Source organism: Python bivittatus, unplaced genomic scaffold (genome assembly GCF_059951505.1).
Source record: "Python bivittatus isolate LINGU-HERP-01145 unplaced genomic scaffold, Pbiv_v1 ctg000590_np1212, whole genome shotgun sequence".
NCBI classification, from domain to species: Eukaryota; Metazoa; Chordata; class Lepidosauria; order Squamata; family Pythonidae; genus Python; species Python bivittatus.
In genome coordinates, this window is record NW_028277086.1 from 1,791,100 (window position 1) to 1,806,717 (window position 15,618).

Here is a 15,618-nt window from a genome sequence, read left to right on the forward strand (position 1 = left end):
CTTTAACTATACACTGATAACGGCGCGAGCCAACAATGAACGGGGCCGCAGGCAGCGAAACAAGATCGCGCGCAGCACAGAACCCGCGGGCTTGCACGTAACGGGGAGGGACCAACCCAAGCCGGGGGGGACTGCCCATCAAGGACAATGGACCCTGACCGAACCTGCCATCATGGACAATCAAGAGGGATTATTGGGGGGCCGATAATCTGCAGCGGTAACGCGATCGCGGGGCGGAAAAAAGCGCGGGAAGGGGGGAATATAACGAGTGATGCAATTGTACCAAGCCAGTCCTGGCTTTGCTTGTGACTACTACGTTACGCATGAGTAAACCTTCTTTGTGAACCACACGTGTCACGAGAGTTTCTCTGTCGAACGGGGCAAACCTCACATAAAGCCAGGACTCACATTGAGTGCTACCCGGTACACACCGAGGAGCGCTCACCTTTCTTTCCCTGCAGCCAAGACCGGAGAGGAATTGATTAACGGCACCAGGAGATGGCAAGCGATGGGGAAACCGCGTGCCAGCTGGGCTACCAGGAGCCCAGATCCGAAGGCGTGATGGCGGGACCAGTCCGGGGCGAATGGCGCACGGACACAGCCAAGAGGGCGCCAGAGGACGGGTGGTCGTTCGGCGGGGGCAGGAGCCCCAACGGGTCGCCAGCATGGGGGTCGCGACGAGTAGTGACTCGGAACCCGAGGCCCGAGAGCGTGAGGAACGATTCACCCGACTGGAGGCCAAGATCGAGCAGCGGATGGATGCTGTCCAAGTGATGTTGCAGACCATCTTCCGGCGGGGCAAGGCCCCAGGGGCAGAGTCGCAGGCGAAGAAGGAATCGGGCGATACCGGCAGCAGTGAGGATACGACCTCAAGAAACTGCACGGAGCCTAGACCAGAGGTTGCGCAGATGACTCCAGTCCCTAGCGTGAGGAAGAGGGGACCCACAACCACGGCCAGTTCGCGGGGCGCCAAGCGGGCGCTCAGCAGCGGGACGGAGCCAGAGGGCTTGACGGGACGTGCGGTTCCCGGGAGCAGCGGCGCAGGGTCCGGGAGCCAGGAGCCGGAGGAGAGGCTGGACGGGCTGGAGGGCGACCTCCAGCAGCAGACGACAGCTGTACCGGGCATGCGGGAGGCATGGAGTGGCGGACCCAGGGCCCCGGCTGGGGCAGCCGCAGAGGGCGGCGTGGAGACCAGGCTAGCAGAAGTGGTCAGCCTGACGGGGAGCGCGAAGGGGGGTCGGCGGCCAGCAGAAGCGCCCCGATTCAGGAGCTCAAGGAGCGAGCTCTCGGGGCGCCCCAAGCCACTAACCTATCTCCGTGCACAGGACAGGCTCCACTCAGAGATCCAGGGGGGAGCACCCAGTAGGGACGACCTGGAGGCTCTAGTGAAGTGGAGCTGGCTGGTGGAGACGGCGGGGGATGCCGGAGACCCGGGGAAGCGAGAGGCGCGAGCCCCGATACCAGCCACAGTGGACCAAAGTGAGGCGGCACCGGAGGCGAGGCGTAGGAGCCGACGGCAGAGGATCGAGGTTGGAAACGCCCGGCAGACTGCAGGGACCTGCTACCGGTGTGGAGGCAAGGGGCATCGGATGGTGCAGTGCCCCTCGAGGCAGGGGGTCTTGGCGAGCTGCACAAAGGACGGGGGCCGGCGATTCCCGGCTATAAGGGACCCCGACCGATCCTGGGAGGAGACAGCAGCTAGTGGAGCGGTGTGCAGCGGAGCTGGCTGGCTCACGAGGAAGCCCGGCTCTGCGAGGAGGGGAGAGCGAGCCAGCGGGAGGCGATGGCCGGCGACGCTGAGGCGCACCCCAGAGCAGCCAACGGAGTGGCAGCATGAGGAAGGGCGGGACAGAAGAAGCTACTCGCCCATGAGGATCAGGGTCCACCTCAAGGGGGTGAGATCAGAAGCAGAGGCGAAAGTCGATGCCTTGCTGGATTCGGGATGCACCCACTGCCTGATCCACCCGGTACTGGCATCCGCGCTGGGGCTCAGCGTGAGGAGACTCAGGGAGCCCCTCGCACTCAGCCAGTTGGATGGATCGACGGCAGGGGGGGAACCGGCGCAGTATCGCACTGAGCCGGTCGGTTTGACAGTGGGGACAAGCCGGGAGGAGCTAGGCTTAGTAGTTGCCCCGGGGGCCGGCCATGCACTAGTGCTGGGGCTGGCATGGCTTACGCGCCAGAACCCGCACATCGATTGGGTGGCCAAGACGGTGCGGTTCGGCGGCACCACCGAGCAGACGGGGTCGAGCTGTGGAGGTGGCACGAGAACAGGGGGCCCCACAGAACCCGGCAAGGTGGCGGCTGGGCGACGGCGAGCTGCGGCAGCGGCGGCAATAGAGCCCGGGAAACCAACTGCACACACCAAGGGAGACCGGCAGAGGAGCCGAGGCGGCAGGCGGCAAGCGCACGAGAGAGCGTGGCAGCAGAGACGGTGCGATTCGACGGCATCACCAGGGAAGCCAGGTCAAGCCGCGGAGGCGGCGCGGGAGCTGAGGACCCCACGGAGCTAGGCGAGGTGGCGACTGCGCGACGGAGAGCCGAGGGCCGGCAAGCCGCAGCAGCGACAGCAGCGGGGCCCGGGCGACCAACTGCACGTCAGGCGAATACGAGGACGGCGCCGAGGGCGACCAACAAACGAGAGGGGTCAGAGACCGCCGAGGTGGCGGTGGCATCGACGACGAAGGGCCCCGCAGCAACGCAGGGGTCGGCTACAGCAGAGACGGTGGCAGCGGGACCCGAGGGCCCCGTGGCAAAGCAGGCGGCGATCACACTGGCATCAAGAGCGGGGGCAGGAGCGGCGCCGGGAGCCGACTGGTCCGCGCCAAGCGTGAGTGAAGCAACCGGCGATAGACCGGGACCTGGCCACGGCCAGGGGAACCTGGAAGGTTGTAGGACACTGAGGGAGCCGCCGCTCGAATCCACGGACCCAACAAGGACAACCCAGCTGGAGGCGAAAGGCGGAGCCCAACCCCCAAGGGAGAAGCAGGGGAAGGGAGCCGAGCCGGAGCTGAGGCGGCGCTGTGCAGAGGCGAGCGAGGGAGACCCCTGGTTGGTAAACAACAAGGACTCCCTGAAGAAACAAGGGACCTGCTGGGAGCACAAGGGGAGGCTCTACGTTCCAGAAGCTTGCCGGGTGGATGTGCTCCGGAGAGGGCACACCGAGGACACTACGGGACACTGTGGGTTTGTTAGGACTTTCCACCTCCTGCGTGAACAGTTCTGGTGGCCGTCTCTCCGGAGGGATACGAGGGAGTACGTGGCCAGCTGCTCGACGTGCGCAGCGGCGAAGGAAGGGAAGGAGGGGAAGGAGAACCTTCGGGGACCCATCCTATAAGTGACTTAGCCAAGGAAAGGCACACCGTTATGGCAGATGGGGGGGCAACACCCTAGTAGCCCAATTAAGAGGGGGACTTGTCTTCAGGGGGGCGGTATGTCAGGTTCGGTCAGCACGGGGCTTCGGGGAAGCTCGTAGCCAGCGAACTCCACCGGCGGCAGCTAGCGAGGAAAAGAGGAACCGAAAGCGCCGCTAATTAACGGGCCACCTGCGCCCAGCCAAACAGGAAAACCGCAGCGGAAGCTTTAACTATACACTGATAACGGCGCGAGCCAGCAATGAACGGGGCCGCAGGCAGCGAAACAAGATCGCCGCGCAGCACAGAACCCGCGGGCTTGCACGTTACCGGGGGGGGACCAACCCAAGCCGGAGGGGGACTGCCCATCAAGGACAATGGACCCTGACCGAACCTGCCATCATGGACAATCAAGAGGGATTATTGGGGGGCCGATAATCTGCAGCGGTAACGCGATCGCGGGGCGGAAAAAAGCGCGGGAAGGGGGGAATATAACGAGTGATGCAATTGTACCAAGCCAGTCCTGGCTTTGCTTGTGACTGCTACGTTACGCATGAGTAAACCTTCTTTGTGAACCACACGTGTCACGAGAGTTTCTCTGTCGAACGGGGCAAACCTCACACTCCTTTCCCTATTTTGAACCAATCGGTTGTTCCATGACCGGTTCTAACTGTTGCTTCTTGGCCCGCATACAGATTTCTCAGGAGACAGGTAAGGTGGTCTGGTACTCCCATCTCTTTAAGGATTTGCCACAGTTTGTTGTGATCCACACAATCGAAGGCTTTTGCATAGTCAATGAAGCAGAAGTAGATGTTTTTCTGGAACTCTCGTGCTTTCTCCATGATCCAGCGAATGTTGGCAATTTGATCTCTAGTTCCTCTGCCTCTTCGAAACCCAGCTTGTACATCCGGTAGTTCTCGGTTCACGTACTGCTGAAGCCTAGCTTGTAGGATTTTGAGCATCACCTTGCTAGCATGTGAAATGAGTGCAATTGTGCGATAGTTTGAGCATTCTTTGGCATTGCCCTTCTTTGGAATTGGAACGTAAACTGACCTTTTCCAATCCCGTGGCCACTGTTGCGTTTTCCAAACTTGCTGGCATATTGAGTGCAGCACTTTAACAGCATCGTCTTTTAGTATTTTAAATAACTCAGCTGGAATACTGTCATCTCCACTAGCTTTGTTGTTAGCAATGCTTCCTAAGGCCCACTTGACTTCACTCTCTAGGATGTCTGGCTCAAGGTCCGTGACCACACCAGCATGGACATCGGGGACATTAAGATCTTTCTTGTATAGTTCTTCTGTGTATTCTTGCCACCTCTTCTTAATCTCTTCTGCTTCTGTTAGGTCCCTGCCTTTTTTGTCCTTTATCATGCCCATCTTTGCACTAAACGTTCCTTTCATATCTCCAATTTTCTTGTAGAGATCTCTAGTCTTCCCCATTCTATTGTTTTCCTCGATTTCTTTGCATTGTTCATTTAAGAAGGCCTTCTTATCTCTCCTTGCTATTCTCTGGAAATCTGCATTCAGTTGCTTATATCTTTCCCTTTCACCCTTGCTTTTCACATTCCTTCTTTCCACAGCTATTTGTAATGCCTCATCAGACAGCCATTTTGCTTTCTTGCATTTCTTTTTCCTTGGGATGGTTTTAGTTGCTGCCTCCTGTACAATGTTACGGACCTCCGTCCATAGTTCTTCAGGCACTCTGTCTACCAAATCTAATCCTCTAAATCTATTCATCACCTTCACTGTGTACTCACAAGGAATATGATCTAAGTCATACCTGAGTGGTCTAGTGGTTTTCCCTACATTCTTCAATTTAAGCCTAAATTTTGCAGTAAGCAGCTCATGATCTGAGCCACAGTCAGCTCCTGGTCTTGTTTTTGCTGTCTGTATAGAGCTTCTCCATCTTTGGCTGCAAAGTATGTAATCAATCTGGTTTCGGTATTGACCATCTGGTGATGTCCATGTGTAGAGTTGTCTCTTGTGTTGTTGGAAAAGAGTGTTTGCTGTGACCAGCTTGTTCTCTTGACAGAACTCTATTAGCCTTTGCCCTGCCTCATTTTGTGCTCCAAGGCCAAACTTGCCTGTTATTCTGATTACTCCTTGACTTCCTACTTTAGCATTCCAATCCCCTATGATGAAAAGGACATCTTTTTTTGGTGCTAGTTCTAGAAGGTGGTGTAGAACCGGTCAACTGCAGCTTCTTCGGCATCAGTAGTTGGGGCATAGACTTGGATTACTGTGATGTTGAATGATTTGCCTTGGATTCGCACTGAGATCGTTCTGTCGTTTTTGAGGTTGTACCCCATTACTGCCTTTCCCACTCTCTGACTGACTATGAGTGCAACTCCATTTCTTCTAAGGGTTTCTTGCCCACAGTAGTAGATATAATGGTCACCCGAATTAAATTCACCCATTCCCGTCCATTTCAGTTCGCTGATTCCCAAGATGTCGATGTTCAGTCTTGTCATCTCATGTTTGACCACATCCAGCTTGCCTTGGTTCATAGATCTTACATTCCAGGTACCTATACAATATTGTTCTTTGCAGCATCGGACCTTCTTTTCGCTTCCAGATACATCCACAGCTGAACGTCCTTTCGGCTTTGGCCCAGCCGCTTCACTCTTTCTGGAGCTACTTGGAAATGCCCTCTGCTCTTCCCCAGTAGCATATTGGACACCTTCCGACCTGAGGGGCTCATCTTCCGGCGTCATATCTTTTAGCCTTTTAACATTGTCCATGGGGTTTTCTTGGCAAGGATCCTGGAGTGGGTTGCCATTTCCTTCTCCAGTGGACCACATTCTGTCCGAACTCTCTGTCATGACCTGTCCGTCTTGGGTGGCCCTGCACGGCATAGCTCATGGCTTCACTGAGTTACGCAAGCCCCTTCGCCACGACAAGGCAGTGATCCATGAAGGGGTTCAGCTTTTTAACCAAATATATTAATAATAATTTGCCTTTGCCAAAATCTCAGCGTTCTTTTGAAATACTGAATGAATGTACAGTAGACTTGGCAAGTTGCCAGTGGCCTTTTAGAAGCTGGGTTTGGCTTTTGACCAATTATTTAAATATGAAACCCTGCAGAGGGCCCAGACTGACCATGGGACCCTTGCGTCTTGTCTCCATATCAGAAACATGCTGGGGTGTCAAGGTCTCAAGAGGGCCTTTCAAAATGGAGCCATCAAAACTAGCCGTCCGTCCTGAACCTCCAGGGAATGAATGAACCCCAAGCAATTGAGAGAGGTCTCCTCCTCCAGGATGTTACCCAAATCCCTCTTGAAGGCAAGAAGGCCGTGACAATCGCCCTGTATCGTGGTTCCCAATCCCATCAGACAATGACAAGATGTAGGGAAGTCTTCAGGGCATGGTCAAAAAAATCAAGATGGTGGCTGCAGTGGTGTGATGGAAACTCTGCCCGGGTTTTATGTGTGTTGCACCATCCCGATTTCTTTGACCATGGCCTACAGACATCCCTGAGAAGGTGCACAAAGCTTTGTCCTGAAACTGCAATGCAGTCTAGACTTTCAGCCTTAGGTGAGAACTTGGACTATGTTTTGCTGAGCAATGGCTCCAACTGAGCTGGGCATCCTTTGCCCTACATCCCCCTTTATATTTCTTTCTCCCTGGGCCAAGTGGGAAGAAGGCAGCCCAGTCTTGCCTGGGCATTCCTGCCAAGCAACTGGCCGGGGTCTTGCTAACCGGCTGCTGGTCCTGCTTCCTTCCTGCCTGGATGGCTTTCCCATCCCACCCCAGAGGCCAACCTGGATCTATAGGCAGGCAGTCCTTCTTGGGCACCTGCCTGGACTTCACGAGGCTGGGAGGGTAGCTGGAGGGACAGCCACAACCCCGCTTTGGCCTGAGGGTGGTGGAGTTCTCGCCCTTCCCTCCAGCACCATCATTTATCCACGAGCCCCTGAGCTCCAGGCGAGAAGCTGAGCTCATACGTCACTTTGCACCACGACAGACAGGCATCCGGGCTGTAAATAAAGAAGAACTTGCAACTTTTGGGAAGGAGCCCCAAAGTCCAGGGCCAGGATGGACAAGCTGCAGCCCCAGACTTGTGTGCCTGCCCCCCACAACCCTTTTTGGCACCCCCTTTTGAGTCCTCTCCAATTGTCCCAGAGAGTTTCACCAGGGAAGTTTCATGACATTTTAAGGGAACTGTAGCATCCTAAGCCTTAAACAGTTTTATAAACAGCTAAAACATGGGGGGGCGGGGGGAATTATCCAACCCCCCCCAAATCCCAGAAAAAAAGAAAAAAGTCAGTCCCACCCACATGGGTGAAGTGGCCACCCCCAATTTACACCATTCACTGCATACTTGGTTCCCCAAGGGCAACTTCCAGGGAGCCCAAATCTCTGAAACACCTTTGCTGCAGTCGCCTAACACACAGTCCCCAACAGTAAACCCCGGGGAGGGGGCTTAAGGAGATGGCACGGCTCACGTGACACGGCAAGAGGACCTGGACCCTTTTTGCTCTGAGTCCTTCTCCGTCAAGGCCCCCAGAGCCTCGGGAACCATTTTTCCACCCTCCCAGCAGAGGCTTGCGATCCCTCTGCCTCCCACGTCAAGCACCAGCCAACCTCAGACAGCAATCACTTTATCCTCTCCATCCCGAGACCGTCTTTCTTGCTCATCCATCTTCCTGGAAAGCGCAGCTGCCTCCCTTGGCGTTTTGGGGGGAAGCCAGGCTGAAGGTTCAGCCATGCGTCTTTCTTGGAAAGAGCAGCTCGCAAAGGCGGCCGCATTAGGAGCGGTGCAGGGCAAGAAATGGAGATTCCTTCTTCTGGGGAAAGGAAATCAAAATTCCTCCCCTCTTGTCATGTTTCTCCTGAGATATCGACCCCTGCTGGAGACCCTTCTTGGGCACTTACAGATTTTAGCCATAAATTGCAATCCTTGTTTTAAATTGGCCATCCCCACCCCCAGTCTTCAACTGTACTGGAACCAAGGAGCTGATAGAGAGAGATTTAGATGCACTTGTTCATGGGCGCACTTGTCCAAGTTGCTAGTCCTTAAGCTGTTGACTGGTGGAGCATCAGCATCAGCAGGGGCTTTGACAGGTTGGAACTGAGCTGCTCCGCTCACTTCAGAGTTTAAAACAGAAAGGTTTGATTCGAATGAGTGGGGAGCCATTTTGATGGTTATTCCTGAATGAAAAATAATCCCACCAACAGACACCCCTCTTATTTTTCTCGTGGGGATTCCAAAAAGAGAGGAAAACTTCTGCATTCTGCCCCCCCACCGCCACCAAACCATTGGCTCATTTGACAAGAGATGGTTCAATCAGGCATTTCCCCTCCTTGGCAAATTTTGGGGCACTTTTAGTGTTACTTAAACCAGTGTTTCTCAACCTTGGCAACTTTAAGCTGTGTGGACTTCAACTCCCAGAATTCCCCAGCCAGCCACGCTGCATGGAACTCTCTGCTGGATCGGCAGTGAGAGACCAGGAACCTGGAATTCGTGCATCTATTCCAGTCAAGAAGTCCTTGGCCAAACCAAGGCGGGCCACTTCAGTGAGGTGACGATCAGCAAGCAGAAACTCACATTAACTGGGGCGTGTGATGTGAGAAGACTACACAAATAACAATGCAAAGTTGGGGGAAGTAGACGAAAGGAAAGCCAATAATAAGACAGATAGATGGGATCAAGGAGATTGGTGGAAAAATCCTTGGAAAAGCTGGAAGCTGTTGCTGGGAACAGGTCAAGATGGCCAAGCACTTACTGTACGTTTGTAGGCACCCAGAGACGATTCCTCTTGCGGCCACCCTCTCCGTGAGCGCAGTTTAAGAAACAGTGTAAGCTGAGACCCAGCGCCCCTTTGAGCGAGTTCTGGAGCACCATCTCCAGCTGAGGGCTGGCCTGGAAGGTCCCACACCACAAGGAGAAGGCTTTTTGGAAGACAAGAAAACTGGGGAAAGGAGAATCCAAGCAGGGGCTGGGTATTAATTCCTTTCTTATGACTTGATATTGATTCATTGCTTATTCTCAGTTTATAGTAATTGCTTTTTTATGCTTTAAATCGTGATTCATTGCATCGTTAAAGCTTACCATTAGCTACACTGGAAGTCTCATGTGCCAAAAGCAGGCATAGAGATATTTTTAAAAACTGAATAAATATATTTCTCCTTTTCAACAATCAGGAATCACACGATGAGTGCCACAAGGCTATTCAACCAAGCGAAGAGCATGGTGACATTACAGCTCTCATCATGTGATTCCCCTAATTGTCTATGTTTGCTTAACTACTGCATCTAAATTAAACAAATTCAGATTGAGATCAAGTGATATTTTCTGGAGGCACTGGTAGTCCTAGACAATCAGCAATATGAAGGCAACCGATGTTTATTCAGGAAAATGCTTCTAGAAGAGTCAAACTTACATTTCATTGAAGGGATGGGGTCCCTTTTGACGTGAAAGGAAATGTTTATGAAGACAGTCCTCCCCGCTCCAGTTCTAGCCCTTTAATAGTGCTTAAGATGAAAAAATATATTGTTTGCCTTTTGGCTATTTAGCATTCTAGCTCTTGTACTAAAGAAGTTCTATATGTTTCATACTAAACCCTCTATATGTTTGATTCCACATTAGATGAAGAATATAGATGTTGGAGGCCAGGAATTTATCACCAGATGGGTGAAAAAAGCCAAAGGTTTCGGATAACCTTTGACAAAGAGGGTTGAAAACTATCTCAGAGCCCAAACACACTGAATTAAGTCCAATGTATTCTTCCACATTGTAGTTGGGGGGAGAAGTGTCCTCCTTGGATGCTGCTGGTTGTAGCTGAGAATCAGATCTTGAGCCAGAGGGTCCTTGGTCCAGGCCAATAAGGTTTGGCTTATGGCCAAGAATGTCCCCCAAAAAGTCAACTGGTGACCGTGCAATTGAAGCCCCACCCCCTTTTTTACACATGTTGATTGTGCAATCCCAGCTGCCATCTTGACTTTTTGGACCTCCCTCACAGACTCCCCTGCTGATTGTTGTGCTTAAAAATGTAGAAAGCACTCCATTAAGAGGGGGGGGGCTGTTAAATTAGTACCCCACCCCTCAACATCCTTGCGTTTCAGTTGTAGGTGTTTTGACATACAGAATTCACAGATGGGCCAAAGGTCCCAGCAGGAGGGGGTCAAAAAAGTCAACATGATGGCCACAACCATGTGATCAAAGCCACGCCCCTTTCTCAACATGCATCATCATAGGGAGACCATATTTTCTTGGAAAAATAAAGGGCACACCTGAGAAAGGGGCAAATCTGAAAGAGGTTCATCAGAATAAAGACAGCAATTTTAACTGATTATAACTTTGCTTTACAAAGGAAAATTCAGGAGCAAAACCAAGAAAAGCTGTACAAAACGCGTGTTCTCATAAAAATATCTAAAATCAAACAGTATATGTAAATTTATTTCAAAAAGACAATTCAATCTCCCTGTTTTTCACACGAATGTGAAACACTGGGCATGAAGTGGTACCATGTGTACAGTGAAAGGCAAGTGACCAGAATAACAGGCAAAAGTGAGTTTTTGAAAAATGAAGAAATCTAAAGGACAGCTTTCTGAAATAAAGGACGTATGGTCTTTATTTTTAATTATACTTTATAACCAAGGATGTACAGTATGGGCGCTGTAATCGTAACGCGTGTTAGAAAGGACAGGGCTTCAACCGCCATTTTGACTGTTTTGACAGCCCCTGACATCTCTAGATGGTTCTACTTACAAGCAAGCAGGGGCTGGACTACAGCTTGAAACCCCTGGGAGGGCCCTAATCCAGGGCCCTGGGCAAATCTTGCTCCTGGTCATCTTGTCCCAATTTCCACACCATCTCTTCCGCTGACACACTGCCACTCCCATTCCTGGCATATGTTTTGTTTTTTTAATGTCAAATTCTATACAAATCAGGACAGACTAAGCAGAATTATACAGCATCTGTGCACTCGTCTGATAGCTCAGTGAATTGCTTCCAGCACAGAATGTGCCAGATGTGATGTGGACAGACGTATCTAAGCCAGGAAATTTAGCCTGAATGCCGAACCTGCATTTTCTGGATCTCAGTTTGGTCTGAGTTTTATGTACTGATACCTGTTTTTCCCAGATTCATCCTGTTCAGCTGAATCTAGACAACGCAGGACATTTTTAGGACACCATCAGACTCTTGCCAGTTGCTGGATTCTCACAACAAATGGGTGGTTAACAGCACCTTGGTGTGATCCTGCAAGATCCTGCTTTGGCTCTGGAGAAAAGAAAAACTTTATCCAGGGTTAGTTATGCATCATTTTCCAAGAGTTCTCAGCTGGTCCTTTTGCTATGTAAACCTTGATGGGTCATAAATTCTTCTGCATTTTTTCCTACCAGTTCTCATTTAGTTTAATGAAAGAGAATTTCTTTATGAACCTTCTTTTCAAGGAGAAGAGACCTTTGGGGAAGCTCTCCTGGTGGATGGAGTTTGCTGTCCATAATCCTCTTTAGACACATGGGCTACTCATGAGAATCCGTGCTTCCATTCAATCCCAAGAGAAGATATCAAGATTTCTGGAAGGAACTCCTTCTGTGGGGTTTGACCCTGGACTGTGTGAGCAGCCAAGGAGGCTTGGAAGTGATGGAAGGAAGGCTATCAGAAATCAGGCATCACCAGCAGCAGCAGCAGGGGCTCCTGACCCTGACCTCTAACCACCATTAAGTTCAAAAACATGACCAAAATAAATAGAAAAAAATTCTCAAGCCCGCAGAAATAGACAGATGACTCTTTCTCAAGAGAAGAAGTGGTGAGGGGGCTGGTCTGTCATGCCCACGCATGGCAGCCCAGACTCATCAGTAACACCCATCTTTTACCCCTGCTCTTCACACATCTCAACCAAGTCATGGCTTCCCTGGGCAGGGGGAGGAGCGGGTGGCCTAGAGAAGCCCCCTGAGGCTCACGGGCCACTCTTGGGTCCCTGGGGGCCACGGCTGGCTGAGAAAAGCGCTTAAGGAAAGACAGCTTTTGGAGAGTGTCTCAGCCAGAGTTAAAAGCTCCTTCCTGCCTTCTTGATCTTTCTTATATTTTCTTTCTGGGAGCTAGTAGAAAATAAAGGCTCAATCAAATCTTTGTGCCGGAAGAGGGAGGAAGGCCGTTTCAGGATAACAGAGACGGACAAGCTAACCGAGTTTAAATTGGGGTTTTATGGATATTTCTCTCCTTTCGAGGGACTATTAAACTTTTCCTTTGTTAAGAAATAAGGAGGGGAGAGGACCTAAGGCGGAGCAGGGAGGCAAGGGCAGAAACCTCTCTCAACGCACAGAGATTCATGTGTGACATAGACTGGGGGAGGCGAGACGCGCGTCTGATTTCCTTTATGCTGACAGTTCTTTCTCCTTATTGGAAAGGAAACCCAGCGGGGAAGCTAAAATGTGCCGTGCAGAGGTCCGCGCCTTCTGGCAGGTGCAGTTCCAGTTTGGTGGCAGGAACGCCGCGGGCCGAGCATTTGCGTGCAGCATGTGGGGTGGCGTGGGGTGGGGGTGGGGGGTCTCCCCCCCCTCTCTCTCTCACACACACACACACACACACTCACACTCACACAGAAAGTTCTTTGCCAGAAACTGCTGCTAATAACCCTAAAAGCACAGTGACTGTAAAAGGGTCCAAACTGTACATTCCCAGATGCTGTGAGTGTGTACTCTAAAAGTGACAGGAAAAGGCAGAAGGTGAAGCAGGGGAAAATGAGAAGAGGTAGAACTGCAAGGAGAGGAAAGGGGAGGAGGTCCTGCCTTCACCTGTCCGAAAGGTGATCTTTGTCATCCTCGCCCTGCATTCACGGTGCCTTGCTCTGCTGGGTCACAGACAACCAAGATGTTGAGCGTAAGGTAGTTTTCCAGCTCCACAATCGTCCAGATAAAGCTCTGCATCTTCGAAAGCAGCTCTGAGAGATTGCAAACCGTCTGGCCCATGTGTGGCTGAGGACCTTGGCCAGAGCAGCCCTGGCCGCGACACAGAAGCGCTGGGTTCATCCGGGAAAAGCAGACATTAGTGAGCAGGACCAGCCTAGAGGGAGGGAGGTCTGTGTGCTAGAGCTGGACTCGTCTTCTTCCTTTAAGACTTTTTTGAGTCTTTTTTGACTCAACAAATGTGTCAAGCATTCTTTTTTGTTTCCTGATTGGCATTTTACTCTCCACAGACGGCTTTGGAAGAGCATTCAGGAAGTCCAATTGACCGAGGATGTCCTCCCGGTTGCTCTGATGCCTTAGAAGGGCTGACAGAACCTGTCTTAATCTTTTAATAGTGCAGTAATAACCTCTGACCTCATTGTTGGTGTCATCCCAAAGAACCATGCAGGGATCAACTATATGCCCTCGTGGAGTTGACTCTGATACTCCTTCCGCTGGATCCGTCTGATGATTTCAGGAAAACAAGGGGATAACTTTCTCTTTCCAACAGTGCCTAGCAATGCCTGTTAGCCAACTGCCTGGGTTTAATCTGAGAAGGGACAGAATTCTGAACTAAAATGTTGGGGACAAAGTGGGGAGAGCAGTTGGTTTCCTACTTTGCTGGTGGCCTTCTTGCAGTTCTCTTGTTGGGCTTGGCTCAAGGCATAATGCTTGAGAAGGCTGAGCTCTGACCTAGCAAGCATTCCTCTGAGCTTCTTAAATTATTATATCTCAAGAAAAGCTCCATGCCTTTGAATCCCAAGAGCTGAGAACAAATAATGATTTGTTTGACCCCTTACTGATTTTCCAGCTTATGAGCTTCATATGTTGCTTGGCTACAGTTGGAAGCAGAATGCTAGACTAGCCGGAACTTTGGTTAGATCCAGCAAGGCCTTCCATACAAGGATCTTTGCACAGTTATGTGCCAAGGGTGGTGAATAGAAGTCACCAGTGGAGGTACCTCTCAGTGACTTGAATGATTAGACCAGTTGGCGAAAGATGGAGGACCTTCTAGAAGTTACTCTAGTCACTGCATGAACTTAAGAAACTACCTTCTACTGCAGTCTTTCTCAACCTTGGCAACTTTAAGAGGAGTGGACTTCAACTCCCAGAATTCTCCAGCCAGCCATGCTGGCTGAGGAATTCTGGGAGTTGAAGTCCACTCCTCTTAAAGTTGCCAAGGTTGAGAAAGACTGCTCTATTGATTCAGACCAGTGGTCCGTCTAGCTCCATGTGGTCTATACTGACTGCAGGATGCAGTTCTTCTAAGTATCTGAAAGGAAGCTTCATTCTAGACCTTTCTGAAAATGCTGGCGACCAAACGTCCGGCTGCCAAAGAGATGGTCTTCCAAAAAGCCATTCCAAAATAGTCTCAGATTATCAGCCTAGCTTTGATCAGAGCCTGAGAAGAAAAAAATGGATCTTTTCTAGCCCTGCTTTCTGAGATCCCTTTCTCAATAAAGATTTAAGGAACATTTAAAGGGACATGACACACTTAAACTGGCCACTCAAAGACTTAAAGGCTGCATCCTTACAATAAGCTAAAGTGGGTTAGTATGTTAACCTTGATTTGCACGTATTGTGCAAATTCAGCCCATTCAGTTTGTGGCTTCACATACAGTATTGTGCAAAACCAGAAAACGGATTAATTTAGAAAGCAGGATGTTTTTTTCAGCTGGTTATCCTGCAAAGGACATGGGATGTCTGGAATGTAGTCCTTCAAATGCCTTGTGAAATCGTAATTGGGTTAACTTTCCATTAATCCCAATAATTGGAACATCTATTTCCAGGACAATGTAATCTTCCCTTCACCGTTAAAGCAAGAACCGTATGCACAGCAAATGTTCGTCTGCAGGCACTGGAGCCAGGTTTTTCAGCATCACCAAAAGGTCACTGAGTGGTCTTCAGCCTCTCTTCTCTTACCTGTAAAATGGGAAGCCTTAACCATCCGCGGAAGCCCCGTGCCCATGTCAGGATGGAGGCTGATAGCACCAGCACATCTCAAAACGGTCTGGCTGCAGGAGATTCTGTGGATTTCAGTTCTGCAGCAAATCTTCATGGCTTTCAGTTTTGCATGTGCTGTAGTTCAAATATGGGGAAGACACTGGGTTGCTTCAACATTTAATGCAAGCCCTCTCCATTTCCTCTTTGCAAAACGTGTGTATGAACTGGAGCAATAGGATAAAAGAATGGGAGGAGGAGGAGGAAGAGGATACATTTAACCCTGAAAAAAGAGAAATTGAACCCAGACAGGTTTGCTTATCCTTACGATGGCTGGGTAAAAAATGCAGAGAACGGCGCAGAATTTCTTGGATAGGGCATCTTGGCAAAACCTCTTTGATGGAATCAGTCCCTGGGTTAATCTCTTC

At 50.8% G+C, this 15,618-nt stretch overlaps 1 protein-coding gene across 1 annotated transcript; it reads left to right on the forward strand.

Moving 5' to 3' along the window:
• Nucleotides 1-244: 244 nt before the first annotated feature.
• Nucleotides 245-10,016, forward strand: LOC148214724 (uncharacterized). The gene is made up of 3 exons (XM_088149257.1): nucleotides 245-1,208; nucleotides 1,326-2,045; nucleotides 9,945-10,016. The coding sequence occupies exons 1-3, from the start codon at nucleotides 585-587 to the stop codon at nucleotides 10,014-10,016; spliced, it is 1,416 nt and encodes a 471-aa protein (XP_088005383.1). The 5' UTR covers nucleotides 245-584.
• Nucleotides 10,017-15,618: the final 5,602 nt, after the last annotated feature.